Source organism: Notamacropus eugenii, chromosome 7 (assembly GCF_028372415.1).
Source record: "Notamacropus eugenii isolate mMacEug1 chromosome 7, mMacEug1.pri_v2, whole genome shotgun sequence".
Lineage (NCBI taxonomy): Eukaryota > Metazoa > Chordata > Mammalia > Diprotodontia > Macropodidae > Notamacropus > Notamacropus eugenii.
Window position 1 is genome coordinate 28,209,257 of NC_092878.1, and position 18,483 is coordinate 28,227,739.

Consider the following 18,483-nt stretch of genomic DNA (forward strand, 5'->3'; position numbering starts at 1 on the left):
TTAGGTTCAACCTCTGCATTTGCAGATGAAGAGACTGAGCACCCCTGAAGTAACGTGTCCAACGGCATAAGCCAGTAAGGTCTTTTCAGAAGTTTGAGGATTCAAACCTTGCTTCCTCTGCACCCAAATCCAGTGTGAAGTTCACTTTACTATGCCGTTTTTACACACATACACACACACATGCATATTACAACCTCTGTGTATAAAGTTCATATATGTATGTCCACACATATTCAAGAATATGAAAAAACCAAGTATTTTTATATATATGACAATCACTCAAACAGTTAGAGAATAAAAATAAATCTAGAGAATCCAGCATACTTAAGAGTAAGCTTTTGAACAATTTAATGCCCTTCCCTCCCTGCCCCATTTTGGCCTTACACTTGCGTGGTCCAAGAACTGGGCCAATGCTCACACAGAAATAGGAGAAAAATACCCTTTGAGTACAGGGATTCCAAACGCTGACCTAAATTGTGTTTTAGAAGTTCATTAGTGGAAACAATTTGCGTTGTTAGACATTTAATTCCCTTTAAAATAAACATAATTTAGAAAGTTAAACTAGAGTAAAAAAAAACCACAAACCCCAATCCAAAACCTTTTCCAAACAAAAACAGCGATCCCTTTGAATTTAATACTTCTTGCTTTGGTACCTCAGAAGACAAAGGTACAAATAAAGGACCAGTTGGCTTTTCTGGAAGAGCCATGGGGACTGTCACAATTTATTTGACTTCCTATGACTGGTAGGGCTTTGGCAATACAGACTTCACTCTTTGCTGTCTTCAATTAATTTTAAAAAATCATCCTGGTGATTTTTCCATGCTGATCCCCATGAAGAGTTCTAACTACTATCCTTCTGAAACAAGAATTTGGACAAATGGTCCAGAGAGAACAGGGCTACAAGAAACATTACAGGGGGACAAATAATCAATTTTTGGTTAAATGCAAGCATAGAAATGCAAATCCCATCTGAAATAAGGCGTTGCTACATACAATGCTTTACTTTTTAAAGAGAGTAGTTAGTGAACTGTCTTTGAAAACAAGGCTTTTCTTCCCCACCCCCACTTTTTGCTGGAATTAACATAAATTCCTGATTTTTAGAAAACAGTAATTGGCTTCTGTCACCAGCTGATGGTGGGGGAACTTGGGTCTTTTAAGTTATTATAATATCATATAATGTCATTATGACATTACAGAGAATAACCTCTTCCACTGATGGTCAGACCACTGTCACAAAATGGTGGCAGGTACATTTTAAACGGACACTGGTCCTGTAAGTATTCCATATGGAAGTAACTAGTTGTTGACTACAAAGCTATACTAGTATTCTTGTTTATGGTTAGAGAAATGTAACCCTTAGTTTCCTAACCAAGTATAGGTTTGGTGGAGAGGGAGAAATGGTCTCAATCAACTTCAGGGTCTGCTGTTTCAGACTGTTGGAGGCAAGGGTGACTTAGGCAAGGGTGAGTGCTCAGGTCCTTTAGGCCTAGAGTAGTGATATGAGTACCCAGAACGAAAAAAACTTCTCATTTTCAAATCTAAGTTTTGAGGGTCTGAGAAGTAGTTTTCTTCTAGTTAGTAGGCAGTGTGGCAATTGTGGAGACAATCCCTGGTCTCTTCCTAAAGACGACAGAAGCCAAATAAATAAGACCATTTCTCTCTCTCTTTCTCCATGCCCTATGAAGGGTAAAAGCAGCTACGGAAGTAGCTAAACAGATCTGCGCATGTGCAGAAGGCCTGCTACGGATGGTGTTTTTGGTGGTTCAAGTAGGAAGTGATGTGGAGTTGAGTTACCAAGAAGTTCAATTTCATATCATGATTCCTTCTAGGCTTCTGAAGGACCCACTGGACAATTTTACTCCCTTCTCATTCTTTCCCCCAGGCCCCTTTTCTTACCCCTGACCTAGAAGAGAACCCTTTGAATTCTAGGGTTGGAGGGAAACTGAAAAGGCCATCTAGCTCATCATCCTTATTTTAAAGATAAGGAAACTGAGGCCCAGAAAAGTAAAGTAACTTGCTCAAAGTCACACATCGAGAAAGTGGCAAATTGAGGACTAGACCTCAGATCTCCAGATTCCTAGTCCGGAGATCTGTCTGCTACATGGCCTCAATTCGCTTCTTGTCTCTTAATCCATATTTGACAGAGATTTCCGGTGGGAGGGGGGCACAAGGTGAGGGGGTAAGCTGCTTGGCAATTCATAACCATCTAGTTTAATTTTGATGAGATGTTTGGCCAAGGCAAACTCTTCCTCATCCAACATGCCATCGTTGTCGCAGTCTGCAAGTTTCCAGATCTTGCCCAGGACGCTGTTGGGCAGCTTGGAGGTCACCATTTCCTTTTTGGCATTGATACCAGATATCTTGCCGTTGACGGGTGACAGGGTATAGAAGAGCTCATCGTAGGCTGGTTTATCCTTGGCTACGACCCACTCCTCCTCATCAGCTCCTTCCTTGGCCCCTTCTCCATAGCCCTGGTTGAAGGGTCCCTCCGTGGTCCCATCGAAGGCTCCACCATGCACCAGCTGTGTGGGCATGTTGAGTTCTTCTTGGCTGATGAGGTTCATCAAGGAGGAGATCTTGTTCGTCAGCATGTTGTCCACGGCTTCGATCAGTTTCGGCTTCAGGGAGTGGAACTTGGTAAAATCATAGTTTTCTAACTGCTCCTGTCAAATGACAAATTGCAGAGACATTAGACATTCTCCAAAGATTGGGTCACTGAACTGCTTTTCTTTTCATTGGCTGGCCTGACGAAATGACTTTCCTTCTAAAGCAAGTTTCAAATACTTAAACCTGGATGCATTCTTGTTTTCTAGAGACTTCTCCCTGGTGGGAACCCCAAATCTGCCCTTCCCACCTGCACAAATGATTTTCAAATAGAGCACGTTTCTTTCTTAATAAACAAAAGTAAAGCTGCTTGAGACATATCTTAACCTTTTAAAAATAGAGGCAGTGTTTTCAGCATGTTAAGAGTCATAATAATACCGCCTAAGTTTATATACTGTTCTATATTCTTTAAAACACTTTCACATTATTCTCCCATTTGGACAGCATTACAGCCCTGGGAGGGAGGAATGGGAAGTATTCCTATTCCCATTTTATGGAGGAGTTTCCAGGGGTCCAGGGGTGCTTGTCCCAAGGTCAGTCATGGTCCTAGCAAATCAGTGGCAGAATCAGGACTAGAATTCAGGTCTCTCTACCTTCAGTCCAGCTATGCTGTTAAGTCACATTGTAAAAGGGTAAGTCAGAGTCACTGGAGTTAGGTGACTCAACATGATTTTGGGTAAGATTATTCTAGGAAAAAAAAATCGTCCATAATTGGTTTTTTCCTAGCTAAAAAAACCTAGTAATTTTGGATGCCTTCTAATTTGCTTAAAATATTTTTCATCTGTATATTTTGTTTTTCTATCACCTTTCCAAATGTTTCCTTCTCCTACTCAGCAAGTTATCCCTTCTAAGAAACAATAAACAAGGGGGAAGATCAGTTAAACAAAACTAACCACCACATTAACTGAGTATTCAACACCCATAGTCTTCCTCCATTCCAAGGGGGGGAGTGGGGGGAGGAGGAAAAATCTCACATGCTTTTACAATTAGACATCAGTGCTTCCTTTCACAAGGTGAGCCTCAATGTTTGACTGAGCTTTATAATCTGAAAGGGGCTATAAACTAACAATTACACAAAGGGACTAGTTAGAAGCCTCGATACCACACCAAAAAGGCATTTCTGGCAGAGGCAGGGCTATTAAAATACTCCAGCCACTGAGCATCGTATCTGTCGAATCAGCTGTTGATCCAAGGGAGTCATACAAAGTTAAGGCAGAAAATGGAAGAGAATTATATGAAAGAATTAACTTAATTATAAGAAAAAGAAGTTTGATCCAAGTTTATAAAGCTTCTCTAGTTCTGGCTCCTGGTGAGGGAAACCTTTTGATCTGAGGAAGCAGGACTCAGTCTTTTGAGTGGGCTGGTCAGAATCAGGCACAAGCCTCCTTGAAAGCTCTCGAAGATTCCTACGTAAGGAAGCCCACTGTTCTGAGGACATTTATTCTGCCCATTTCTAAAGCACTGAGGCTGTAGGTTGGTCCTCTCTGCCAATGATGCTGGATGGTCAAGCAGAATTGAAAGAGACAAATAAGCTTGCCATGACATTTCATTAATCAAGAAGCAAACTGAGGAGGAGGGAAAGGAGAAGGAGAACAGCCTACACAAAAATGCCAGGACTCTGGTGATCAACAAGCTATGATTCCTCTGGGGCGGATACACACACCTACCCTATCTCCTTAGAAACTGCGCTCAAGCCCTTTCTCCCAGGGATGCTAAGACGACACAAAAGAATCCCTTCATACGGGGGAGCAGAGAGACAGGTGGGGGGAGCGGAGGGAGGGAGCCCAGGCCCGAGGGGAACACATATGGTGAGGGCAAATATGCAGAGAGCTGGCAGGGGGGAAATGTCAGCTATTTGCAGTCAGGAGGCAGGAAGTTTCTACGGTGCCTATGCTGGAGAGCAGACAGGAAATGAATCCTAACTGCTCCACTGCCTGAGTCCTCACATACAAGCCCACCACGGTTCCTGCCCCCAGCAGCTCCCATTCCAAAAGAGATTATTCCCCTGCAGAGGACTCCTAGCTCTATCTGTGCAGCCCCAGGCTCTCCCCTGAGCTTTACTCCTGCCTTCTTTACACCAACTGCCTTTGGAATATTTCAAACCAGAGTCCCACAGGGATCTAAAACTCAACATATACAAAACTATCTCATTATTCTTCCCTCCCCCGAAATCCATCTCTTCCAAACTGCCCTCTTGTCTAGCATCATTCTCCTGGTCTCCCAGGTTCGGAACCTCAATGTCATTCAGGACTGTGCACGCTCTCTCCAAACCTGAGCCCTTCTCTCCCCCTCACACAGCTACCATCTTAGCTCAGGCCCTCATCACCACTTACCTGGATCACTTTCATTGCTGCTCACTGGTCTCCAGTCCAACCCCCACACTGTGGCCAAAGTGAGTTTCCTTCAGAGCAAATCTAAGTATGTCATTTCCCTTCCTGAACAACTCCTGGGGGCTCCCTGCTGTCTCTCAGACACAGCATAGAGTTCTCTGTTTAGGTTTTAAAGCCCTTCATAAACCTTCCTCAGACACTGCAGGTCCTCCAGCACTCTGTGACCCATTTGAACTAGTCACTGCTATGTCTCACATGTATGCCATCTCCCATCTCCACACCTTTGCACTGCAATTGCTTCCTCCTTCACCTCCACCTCACAGAATCCCTCTCTTCCTTCCAGACATGCCTCAAAAACAACACTATCTACATGATATCTTTCCTGATCCTGCCAGTTATCTCCCTCCCAAATTAGCTTGTCTTTAACTATTTTGTAACTATTCTTCTTATACTTATCCTGTATTTGTTTACATACGAACTCGTCTTCACCATCAGGTGGTAAACTCCTTGCATGTAGGACATGTTTCATTTTTGTACTTGTATCCCCAGCACCTGGCACAGTGCTTACCACACAGCAGGCGCTTAATAAATGCTTGCTGAGGGTTGCAGGGACTGAGCCGTTTGTGACTCATCCGCTCTCTTGTTCTGTTCAATGCCATGAGGCTCAGTACAGAGAACAGACTTGTATGCTGGCAGAGTCCATGCCCAGGAAACAGAAGGCTTGGGTCTTCTGTGGGTGTGGGTGACGCTGGGCAAGTTGCTTAACCCCGTTGGGTCTCACTTTCCTCATCCATAAAGGAGGGAGCTGGATAGGATCTGTTCACATCTATGATCCTATGACCTATCCATTAAGCACATGTTGATTAAGCACCTACTATGTTTGAGGTAGTGTGCCAGGTAGTGGGAATACCAAAAAAATGAAACAGTCCCTTGCCCTCAAGTAGCTTAGAGTCTAATGTGGGAAAATCACACACACACACACACACACACACACACACACACACACACGTGCACGCACGCACACACACTCACGTATATTCAAAGACAATATGTGGCCACTGTAGGGGAAGGCATTATTAGATACAAGGATTGAGAGGGTTCTTGTGTAGAAAATGATGCCTGAATTAAGTTTGGAAGAAAACTAGGAATTCTAAGAGGTATAGGTGATAAGGGATACATGCCAGGCAGGGCTACTCAAAGACATGGCGTTGAGACGTGGCATCATGTGTGAGAAACAGCAAGGTGGCCATTTTGGCCAGATTGTAAAATGCATGGCTAAGATCAGTAACTAATAAGGCTAGAAAGGCTGGGTGAAACCAGGCTGGGAAGGACTTTACATGGCAAATAGAAGAGTCTGTCACTGATCCTTCAGGCAATGGGGAGTTAATGGATTTACTGAGAGGTGGAATGATTTGGGACAGCCTATCTATACCTTAGGAGAATGATCTCCCTAAGAAGCAGACGTCAACTTTTTTCTCAACTTAAACTTTGTTATCTGTCATTTCCTAATCTAGAAGAAAGCTAAGTGTCATATAATCATGACCATTTATTTATGCTCTCTGGGGCAAGATGTCTCACCGCAACCTTAGAAGGGTAAGAAGACAGGTACCCATGTTAGTCTGTGAACTCTTTAAGCCTCAGTTTCCCCATCTATAAAATGAGAATGCTAGACCAGACTAGATGCCTAAAGTTCCTTTCTCTTCTGAAATCCTGAATCCCACATAATACCTAGTTAGCACAGCATTTCTTTTTTCTTAAATTATTCTTTAAAAATCCTTTTCATTTCCAAGTATATCCTTGCCCCTCCAGTCATTCACCCCTGGTAATAAAGACTACAAAAGAATATGAAAAAACCAAAAAGTATTTGTTCAAAATCCAAGGCATCATGAGGTCTGACAGTACATGCAATTTTCTGGGTCTGACAGTATGTGCGATTTTCCACACCCATAGTCCTCCAGAAGTGTACTTCTGCAAAGAAATGAAGGAAAGTCTATTTTCAAGCCTCGGGGGAGTGTGGTGATGGGGTTAAGGAGGCGGGTGAGGTGGGAAGCAGGGCTTTCAAACCTGAGGGCCTTACCATCTAGATCAAAAAATATAGTTCTGCTGCCCCCTGCTGTTGAAATGCCTACATAGCCTTGCTTTTCAAAGCTCTGCTAAGTGACTCAAGGTCCACTTCCCAGGCATTAGCACAGTGTATTAGTCATATATTTTCCTGCTTTCTGTGGGACTGACACATCCATGCAGTAAAACTAGCATGGGTTTAAAAAACAGAGTCTGATTTGCAACTTGCTAATAAGGTCACAAATTAAGCCCTTTGCTAGCCTTAGACTACTGGAGCCTCGGATTTGGAGCCTGAGGAATGGGTTTGAATTTGTGCTCTGGCACTTAGGACTCTGGACAAGTCATTTGATCTCTCTGTTCCTCACTTTCCCCATCTGCAAAATGATGGGGATTGAACTAGATGACCTCCAAAGCCCCTTCTAGGACTGAATCTCTGATCCTTTGAAAATGTCTTCAAAATAAGTGTTCAGTTCTGTGTAATTATAATGACCAAACCTGGGTTCAGAGAAAAAGCATCTCCTTTGCTTCTTTCAGGAGTGGGATCTGTGGGTATGGTACTGAACAACTACCACTACTTCTTTTTTACTACTACTACTATTACTTTTTAAACAAGGGATGGCTTACAAGGTAAAGGAAAAGGGAAAGAATGTTTGGAAACTGAGATGATGTAAAAGATACCAATAAAAATGTGAGAAAAAACCCAACAAATGTTCAAATCCTACATATCATTTCTCTCTACTAAGCTTGTCTGAAAACTGAGAGAAAAGTGAGAACCCTATTTTAATAATATGGCTATACTTAAAAGGGCTTAAAAAAACCCCAAATCAGCAATGCCCCCCAAAAATAACCCTTTAGCTCAGGGGGCTGTGTAACCCTGGGCAAGTCACTTAACCTTTTTTGTGACTCAGTTTCTTCATATGTAAAATGAAGGGTTTGGACTCGAGGACTTCTAAGTTTCCTTTCGGTTATAAATCTAGGATCCTATGTCTGATACTGTAACAATACTACATAAACATACGGTATGATTCTCATGAACATTCTTAGTACGGGGACGTAGGGACACGGCTCTCTCCCGTCAGGCCCCCTCGTGGCATTCTCCCCACTCCCTTTTTTCTAGGAGGGGTCAGCCTTCTCCTCGTCTTCAGCAATTATGCTGTTCCTGCTCCTGACTCAGCACTGGTAAGTGCCAGAACCTCCGCAAGCTTCTTCATGCTCAGTCCAGTTTTAGTAAACAAAACTTTGTTCCAAACAGATCTAATAAGAAGAAATGTTAAGCAAGCTCAACATATGAAAATGTTTCAAATCACTAAGGGAAGGAAGGCAAACCAAATAGCTCTGAAGCTTCATCTCATACCTACCAAATTGGCAATGGTAAAAGGTGGAAGTATCTGAGGTTTGGGGCATCCAGGTGGCACCACAGTGCACAGAGTGCCAGGCCTGGAGTCAGGAAGACTCATCTTCCTGAGTTCAAATCTGGTCTCAGACACTCGCTAGCTGTGTGACCCTGGCCAAGTCACTTATCCTTGTTTGCCTCAGTTTCCTCATCTGTAAAACGAGTTGGAGAAGGATATGGCAAACCACTCCAGTATTTCTGCCAAGAAAATCCCAAATGGGGCAAGAAGAGTCAGACAGGGCTGAACAGCAACAATGCAGATGATAACACTTTTCATATTATGGAAGAGTTTCTTTAAGCTCCCAGCAGAAAGAGTCAGAGCATCTGGCTTTGAGCCCCAGCCCTGCCAACCCCTACCCGGCCCTCACTCCCCTCTTCTCTAAAACTAGAGGCGCTAGGCTAGACGGGGTTCCTTCAGCTCTAATTCTGTGGGACGGCCCTCCAATTAGCCACTCTCTTGCCCAAAGACAACAATTTGTTATTATCTATGAGATTATTACATAGTGTTTGAACTGAGCTAAGCTTTGAAGGGCGTTTGGTAGAACTAAGAGGCAGAGCTGGGGGGAGGAGTACATTGTTGAAGAAATTGGCTCACAAAAGGCAACAGTCGAATGGAGTAGAGAGCCTTGTTATCAGAAGACCCGGGTCTAAGTCTCACCAGCTCTGCCACTTACCAGCCACCACGAATTTGGATTTAGCAGGTTTGTTGTCGTTGAGTAGTTTCAGTCATGTTCAACTCTTTGGGACCCCATTTGAGGTTTTCTTGGCAAAGATACTGGAATGGTTTGCCATTTCCTTCTCTAGCTCATTTCACAGATGAGGAAACTGAGGCAAACGGAGTTAAGTGACTTGCCCAGGGTCACAGAGGTATTGTCCGAGGCCAGATTTGAACTCAGGTCTTCCAGATCCTAGATCTGGCACTCTATTCACCGAGCCATCTAGCTGGTTTAGCCAGTTACTTAACTCAATTTCCTCTCCTAAAAAATTAGGATGATACTGTTTATACCATCTAACTTGCAAGGTGATTATGAAGATCAAACTTAATCATGCTTAATCAAGTGTTATATAAACATTAGCTATTGTTGTGGCTTTTGCACTGAGCTTGGACGCAACACCTAATCCCAGTAGGTCAGTGCTGGCTGGGAGAAGGGTCATGTGCCGGGCTGTGTCATCGAGCCTCTACAGCCTAATAAGCAAGAAGTCACCCGCAGCGTGTGAGTCACACAGATTGCTGCATGGCTCTTTTTGCTGTGATTCAGCTCCCTGAGTTGGAAGTTTGGAAGCCAATTACTAGAATGCAAGACAGCTGCAGAGACAGAGCTCCCACTCTTCCCTTCAAGGAAGACCAGCCAGGCACCAGTTCAAAGTCAAGACAAGATCCTCTGACAGAGCCCAAGAGGGCTGCCCACCTGTCTCCTCTCATACCTTGGCACAGTCACGGTGTGAACAATTCAGAAAGCTCATTTATTTTTGCTGCTTCTGCACTGCCTGAAGGGAGGGGATGCTGGTTTAAAGAACTGGTAAGTATTTGCAAGGACACATAGGGCACCCTTTTCTTGGCCCTAAGTAAGCCATATAGATCTCATGCACAGCAAAGAGACAGTCACCAGACAAAGATTAGCCCTTTGCCTCTACAATACCTGCATCAACCTGACTTCAGGGAAATCGCCTGCTGAAATCTGGTACTCTCGCTGGAGTTGGAGATAGATTTCTGGTAATCTACTGATAAGCTCCCTCTTCTTATTCTCCTTTCCAAAGACTGCCGGCATCTCCTTCTTCAGGTAGCTGATGATGTAAGCATGCACCTGGGAAGAAAAGAGGGAAATTGAGTTGTACTGAACTTATAACTCTTTTTCACGGCCTCTTTCCATGCAATAGATTACAAATTATGATTCCCTTGTGGGGAGGGAAAGAGCAGAACTGTGACTTCATTGATCTAAGAGACTCCCATCATCGAAACACACCGGCAACTCACCTGTAGTTTATAGTTCTAGAGAGCAGCAGACAGCTACCTGGGGTTCTGGGGCAAGTTAAGTGACTTGCCCATGGTCACGCATCCAGTATGTGTCCGAAACAGGACTTACACCCAGACCTTGACCCCAAAGTCAGCACTCACTCCACTTTACCTTCTGCTGCTTTCTATAAAGCATCACAAACTAACACTACCCGTGCTCCTGATCTTGGACAAAGCTCCAACCTTACGGAAGGTCTGCTTAAAAACTGTTTTTCAATGACAATTCTCTGCCCTTTCTTCTCAATAAGATCAACCCCTCAAATAAGATCGACCTTAAGATTATAAAACTTAATATTGATGAGTTAGTCCTGCTGAAGTACAATAATTCACTTTATTAAAGGAAAGGGTCTAGCTTTTGATTTGAAATGATGGTTGCTATGAACTTCAGCAGAATTCTAAGGGGTCAAGAGTGAGCGGGGATCAGTGAGGCAGCCTGGAAGAAGGTTCTGAAGATCCTGGATCTTGGCTGAGAAGAGACAGACACAGCTCTGTTTGCCAGCCCTATCTCTTCACTGAAAGACTCGAATCACCCAATAAAACATTTATTAAGTTCCTGTTACATACCAGGCACCATGCTAAGCGCTGGGGATACAAAAAGAGGAAAGAGCCTTCAAGAAGCTCACAGTCTACTGGAGAAGACAATAAGCAGTCTACAGACTTTAAATGACATCCTTCCATCATCAAACTACACATAACAGGGGCAGCTAGGTGGTGCAGTGAATAGTCAGGAAGACTCGAGTTCAAATCCAACCTCTGACACTTACTTAGCTGTGTGACCTTGGGCAAGTCACCTATCCCCAACTACCTTGCTTTCCCCCTCCAAAAAAACCCCCCCAAAAACTACACATAACTGCTGAGGGGGAGACAGTCTCCCAAGGAAGTCCCTCAGACCACCCTTCTGCTCTGGGGCCCCACCTGTTGGCTTTCCAGCTCTCCTTTACCTTTCACGCTTGTCCAGGCAGAAACAAAAGCTCAGGATGAGGAAGTGATTGGGGGAATAAGCCACATAGCACCTGGCCCTTTCCTGTTCTCTCTTAGTAGCAAAGACTTTAGGGAGTATACTATATTAATGACCTCAAGGGCAAAGTTTGGCATAAAGCAGAGGTTGCCTCAAAACTTTTCTGAAGGGGTTTCTTATTGAAATACCAGAAAAAAAGGCTCCATTGCAAAGAAGGAAGACTCCCCAATCATTGGATGTTTTGGGGCAATTTTCAGGCAGACAAATGGATGACCATTTATTGAGGATGCTATAATGCTACAGAGCAGAGTTCCTCATTAGGAGAAAGTTGGATTCAATGACCCATCAAATCCTAAGATTGGGAGAGCCTTAACAGAACACCATTTCACCAAGTAACATAAAGATCCCCATCACCCTCCACGTCATTATTAAAGTGAAGCTCCAGTATATTTTACTGTTCTGTAATCTATTGTTTGAAAGCATTGTATTTTTTTAATAATTATTTGTCAACTGAGATACAACAGTAGAGCACTTAGCACAGTGCTTTGGGGACTCATCCTTTTCTAAACCCAAATACTGAATTACTTCCAGCTGAGAAAGAAGCTCCTTCACATTCTCCCCTTTCCTGTTCTCTCTCAGCAGGTACTTTAGCCTGTCTCCTCAGAAGCCACAGCTATCAAAAGCCTCCAAATAGAAAGTTAGTGCCATAAATTCCTTGGCACTGTTCAAATGGCTCCACATCAGAAGATGATGTGGTTTTATTAGAAGAAACATTAAAGAAGATGTATTGTCATCGATTCTGCCCCTTCAGCCTAAGGGCCATGGGCCCTTCGCATCTGACTCGCTGCAGTTACCTCCTGTATGGGCTGCCTCCCCACTTGGAACATGAGTTCAGAGAGAGGAGGGCAGGTTTGTTTTTCTCTCTGGGTCCCTTGTATTTAGCACAGTGTTTTGCACATAGTGTTTAAAATGCTTTTTTCATTCATTCATGAGGAGGTACACCACTGCACTACCCATTCAAATATAAAATTTAGTATGAGGCAGGTCGACCCATCCTGCAACCTGTCCAAAGGGGTTGTTATTGGAGATATCCGCTTTCTCTATTCTAAGTTATACAACCATGCTTAGTGGGCCCACTGTAAATCTGTTATCCAATCTCAGTGATAAGATACCTTTGAGAAACGAAATATTTTACAGACACAGGTGGACAGTAGAGATACAATTCAAAGAATATAAAATTTCCCTAACATTTCACAAAATGTTCTTCCTGACAAAGTTGAGCTAGAGAAAGTGTAGGATTTTTTTATTTTTATTTTCATTTCCAAATTTTCTCCCTCCAAGCTTTCCCTCTTCTCTTATTGGCTCTACTCCACTCCAATACTGCTGTTCCTATTACGCAATCAACAAGCATGAATGACTGTGACAGACCTAGCTCTTCTCAGCAATGCAAAGGTCTAAGACAACTCCAAAAGACTCATGAGGGAAAATGCTACCATGTCCAGAGGAAGAGCAATGCAGGCTGAATTCAGATCAAAGCATATTATTTGCTCTTTTTCGTTTTGTTTTGTTTCTTCTTTCTTGTGTTTCCTCCCGTTGGTTCTGATTCTTCTTTACAACATGATTAGGGTGAAAATATGTTTAATGTGAATGTGTATGTAGAGCCTTTATCAGACTGCATGCTGTCCTGACAAGGGCAGCGGGGAGGGAGATGGAGAAAATTTAAAACTCAAAAGTTTATGCAAGTGAATGTTGAAAACTAAAAATAAGTAAATTAAAAAAGCAAGCATTAAGGCTTACTGTGTATCAGGCATTCTGCCAAATACCTACTACCAGGCAGTGAGGGTACAAAGATAAGAATGATGCTTTTTCTATATCCAAGAAATTTATATTCTTCTGAGTAAAAACAACACACACCTATAAGTAAATAAAAGATAATTTTGGAGGTTTGTAAGCTTGGCATCATCCTCGACTTCTGCTGGGGGAGGGCATTCAAGATGGAAGGAAGAAGAAGAAGAAGAAGAAGAAAGACACATGGCAAGTATTACAGTCTCTCTGCCATCTATGGACGAGTGAAAAGGCTGGAAATTTAGGTTGTAGCTAGATCACGGATGGCCTTGATTGAACACTGGGCAAAAAGCCCAAACTGTATTTAATTGGCAATCTAAATTTGTTGGGGGTATTGGAGCAGATTTTTGGTTATACTAACATTCACCCTAATGTATGCTCTGGGGACAAAGAAATCTAAAGTAGCAGAGCTCTATGCCACCCAAAACACAGGACAAAAGGGAATATAGGAGATGCACAGAGGAGGGTTCTGGGAAAATCCTGTGAGCAGAATACAGGGAAGTGATTGAATTGAGGAATGAGAACACAGTTTTTGAACATGAATTAAGGGATGGATGTGAGCCCTGGACAGAAAAGATCTTTTCTGGGACTCATTCTTATGGTCACTAAGCAACAAAAAGCTTACCTATTATAGAGGCTGAAATAATGGTTTACCAACTATCAAAGTCCTATTAGGATGGCTAACTTGTACAAACAGACCTTATTTGTAACTATCTCCCAGGATGTAGTTTATACAATTTGACAAAGTAGTAACGTAGTCTTTTTGAACTATAATTAGTTGCCTGTGTCTGGATCGACACCATAGAAGAGGTAACACCCTTCCCCAATACTTCTGCTTTTCTATAAACTGCCATTTTGGGGGCATATTCAGAAATGCTCAGGTCAAAGCTATTTGTATAGTTAGCACCTTAAACCCTATAAGAAGTAATATACTACACAAATCAAGCAAGTGACTACAGCCACAGAAGATGAAGATCAGGGTAGCAATTACAGGGAAAGACAATGACAGCGATTTCTAGGCAGCGCTATTAAAGGAAATGGACTCAGGCAATAATCTTGCTGGCACAATGAAAATTAACGAAAGAAGCAAACATAAATTGTCTGGGCTCCTCACTGGTCATGGCCAGTGTGTAGGATGTATACACTTCCTTGAGACATTGAGAGCTAAATAAAATCAACAAACCTAAAAACTGTGCTTCTCAAGGGCAGGGATTCTAGCTGTACAAAAAATAACCAAAGAGGCATCATGGGTGTTTTTGTTTTTTTCATACGGTGAACTTTTGATTGATTGAATGCTGGCTTCATCCCATTCCCTCTCATCGCACAGCCTCGTGGATGTTATTTTAGCCATCTGACGTGCCTCAACACAAAAAGCACCAACAACGGAAAACCAAATTGAGAAAAAATAAAACTTGCTAGCACTTGATAACTACTGTTGATCCTTCCTGTTTTTCTACCATAAGAGTACACTTTTGACAGCATCTGAATTATTTTTAAAAAACCAAGTTGAAAGATATAAAAGATGCTAAAAATGAGTCATTAAATATTATTATTTAAATAATTAAAAACCCAAGAATCTACTGTCTTGAAAGTAGCACAATATAATGAGATTTAAGGGGTGGGGGGAATCTTAATGCTAAATTACAATGCAGGAAAAATGGCATCAAATTTCACCACCGGCTAAATCTTGTGAACCTGACCGAGTCCATATGACTCTGAATTAGGAGCTGAAAGTGCCAATCCTGACACCTGATATTTCTGTAACCTTGGTCAAGTCACTTAACTTTTCTGGGCATCATCTGTAATATGAGGTTAAATTGGATGACTTATAAAGTCCCTCTCCGTCTGTAATCCAATGCTAAATCTATGATCCAACGGCACAAGGCAGATGCTTAGTAAATGCTAACTGACTGATTTATTAGATGATTCAAACAGAGAGTTGTATCTATAACAAGAGAAGTGATGCTCATCAAGAGGATTTTAAGTAGTCATTCTGAACCTTCTTATACTTGTTTTCACAAGTGACTGTTTGACTTCATGATACTTCCTCTTTCCTAAAAATGCTGTCCATTGTTAAAAAGTAAATGAAAACAAAATAATGTGAATTTGTTCTAACTTTTTTGATTGGGGGAGCCAGGAGGGGGATTTCAGTACTCCTTGAGCTACTGAAGATAACCTTAGATATCCCAAAATTTGGTTTAGGAATCTCTATTTAAAGGGATGGGTTTTCAACGCTTTGTAGGCTAGTGGTATAACTAGAAATTTCTTTGCTATGGACTACATGATTTGGCAGAAGTGGAGAGGTGGTAGAAGAGAGGGAAGAAGAAAGTGTGGGGCAGCTGGGTGGCGCAGTAAATAGAGCACTAATCCTGGAGTCAAGAAGGCCTGGGTTCAAATGTGTACTCAGACACTTACTAGCTGTGTTATCTTGAACAAGTCACTTAACCCCGACTGCCTAAAAATAAAAAATAGAAGAATATGTGCCATATGCCTTGATCTGGTAGAACAGGCAAATAATGGGCCACAGAGCTGGTGACACTTTTGGGTTCTGCCATTACTTCCTACTTTTCTAAGTTTCATTGATCTATGGATTATAAGCTTGTGGGTGACTTCTAATGCCCTGTATTTCTCTTCTTGATAATCCCAGGAACTACTACCACAGGGTAGGTCGGATGGGGTCCCTACCAGTAAGTGTCCTCATAAGTGAAAAGGTAAAGATCTTGAAGATCCTCTAGTCTAATGGCTTCTTTTTACGTATGAGGAAACTGAGACCCTGAAAGATGACAGATTGGAAAAATAAGCATTTATTAAACACTTTCTATATTCCAGGCATTGTAGAAGTCAATTTGTTTAATGTCATATAGACAGTGGTGGAGCCTGAAGTGACATTTAAATTGGTTACTACCACATCTTAAAGGAATAATTCATTCTGTAGGTAAGACTCCAAATTTCCAGTGAGGCTAGTGAAAATCTGGAACCCCAAATAAATTATGACCAATGGGACAACAGCCTGGGAATGACCAAGTTCCTGCTCTAGTTCTGACCATCACTGACTCATCGGGTCTTTTAGAATTTAACTCTTTCCTACACTTCATTTCCCCCTTTGTAAAAGAAATGCCAACACACAAAGAGATAATAATTAAGAACAAATAAAATGTATTATCAGTTAGTAGGATCTCCTTATTAGAAAGGCACTGCATACATTTGAGTATTCCAGTTATCAGTGGTCATCATCCGGTCATCATCTAACTCTCAGACTTGTAAGGACCAAATGAGATAACAGGTAAATTATTAGTATAGTTGAATTCCTATCACCAGATGAGTCTAAAACTTCATGTCAGCTATTAAGTTTCAACATCCCTCAGAGGGACCTGCAGGGCACAGTAGATACCATGCTGACTTTGAATCAGGAAAACCTGAGTTAGAATCCTATCTCATGCAGTAATTAACCGTGTGACCCTAAGCATGTCACCTAAAAATCTACAAGCCTCAGTTTCCTTATCTACAAATTGGGGATAATGACAGCACCTACTTCACAGAATTGTTGTGAGGACCAAATGGGATAATGTTAAGTGCTTTGCAAACCTCAAAGTGCTCTAGAAATTGTTGTCAAGTTGGTTTTCAGTTGTGTCCGACTTTTCAGGACCCCATCTGGTATTTTCTTGGCAAAGTTACTGGAGTAGATTGGCATTTATTTCTCCAGCTCATTTTATAAATTATGAAACTGAGGCAAACAGAGTTAAGTGCCCAGGGTCACACAGCTAATTAAGTGTCTGAGGCTGGATTTGAACTCAGGTCTTCCTGACTCCAGGCCCAGTGCTTTCTCTACTTTGCCACATAGCTACTTAACTCTATAAATGTCAGCTATTAAATGTCTTTTCCAACAAATCTACTACAAATTTCAACACCTCTCTATGTTCTTTTATATCTCCTGGTTCAGTATTATATTAGGCACCATCACAACCAAATGGCAAACAGAAAAAAGGGAGAGTCAATCAATAACCATTTAATAAGGGCCCAATGTGTCCTAGGAAGTGCGGTGGACAGAGTACCAGGTCTGGAATCAGGAAGACTCATTTTCCTGAGTTCAAATATGGCTTCTTACTAGCTGTGTGACCCTGGCCAAGTCACTTAATCCTCTTTGCCTCAGTTTCCTCATCTGTAAAATGAGCTGGAGAAGAAAGTGGCAAACCACTCTTGTATCTTTGCCAAGAAAACCCTGAATGGGATCATGAAGAGTCAGACATTATCAAAATGACTGAACAAACGTCCTAGGAACTATGGTAGGCACCAGGGACACAAAGACAAAAAAAAGAAAAAAAAAAAGAAAAGGAAAAAAGAGTCCTCGCCCTCAGGGAACTTAAATTCTTTCAGGTCACTGGATACTCAAACAGGGTGACCAAGAGCAGGACCGAAAATGGGCAAGTCACTAATCAATAACACTGCCTTCAAAAACACTTTCTTATATAGATGAATACACTCCTAGAAATTAGAAAAGCATGAATTCCGTATATGGTCAATAATGGGGAAAAGGGGAAGATTAAGCCCCAAAGCAAGGAGGGGTCCAGTGGAAAAAAACTTGGCATACTTTGGTCCCCTGAGACTTATTCAAGGGTCGACCCTGAAATCTCTTGATTGGTCACTATTGTGTGGGACAGTATGACCTTCGAAGCAGGCACATCCTTTGGGAAAAGGGAATGACTTCATGAGGAAGATTCAGGCAGGTAGTAATCTGCTGTACCTTCGTGTGAGGGCATTTATCTTGGCATTGGCCGACTTCCCTCGAAGCGCCTGGATTCCTGAGTTGCTTGCCTTTTGTGGGCATCACACTGACAAAACTCAGCTCAAGGGAATAGACACAGGACATTCCTTAGGACACAGAGAAGCCAGAGCAAGATACAGGAAATCAACACAAATGAACGTTCAGTCCTGTGTCAGCGCCCCCTTCCTGGTCTCATTCTCATACGCGCAGTGCTGTCCAAGCTGCAGATGATTGCAGATGGTTTTACTAACTTCCTGCTTATTTAAAGACACTAATTAAACATTCACATAAGGAAGACCCCGAGTGAGGTTTCCTGCCAAGCTTGAGTAGGATCCACCTGGCCATCTGAAAGCTGCCACTGCAGCAAATACGTTAGTTCACATCCCCATGGGCCTTAATGTATGTACACGTACAGGTATACATATACAGAGAACACGCTCACATTTATATTATTTGTCCACATTTTTTAGAATCTCATGAAAAAGTAGACATTACAGCTGCGGGAGAAGCACAGAC

General features: G+C 42.2%; 1 protein-coding gene across 1 annotated transcript in view; it reads right to left on the reverse strand.

The window, feature by feature from the left end:
- Window positions 1–232: 232 nt before the first annotated feature.
- Window positions 233–18,483, reverse strand: part of EHD4 (EH domain containing 4) — a 97,834-nt gene continuing 79,583 nt past the window's right edge. Inside the window, exons 5-6 of the mRNA XM_072622980.1 lie at window positions 10,029–10,193; window positions 233–2,663 (exon numbers count right to left, since the gene is read on the reverse strand). Of these exons, the coding sequence (XP_072479081.1) occupies window positions 2,127–2,663; window positions 10,029–10,193 (702 nt within the window). The 3' untranslated portion in view covers window positions 233–2,126. The remainder of the gene's footprint in view (window positions 2,664–10,028; window positions 10,194–18,483) is intronic.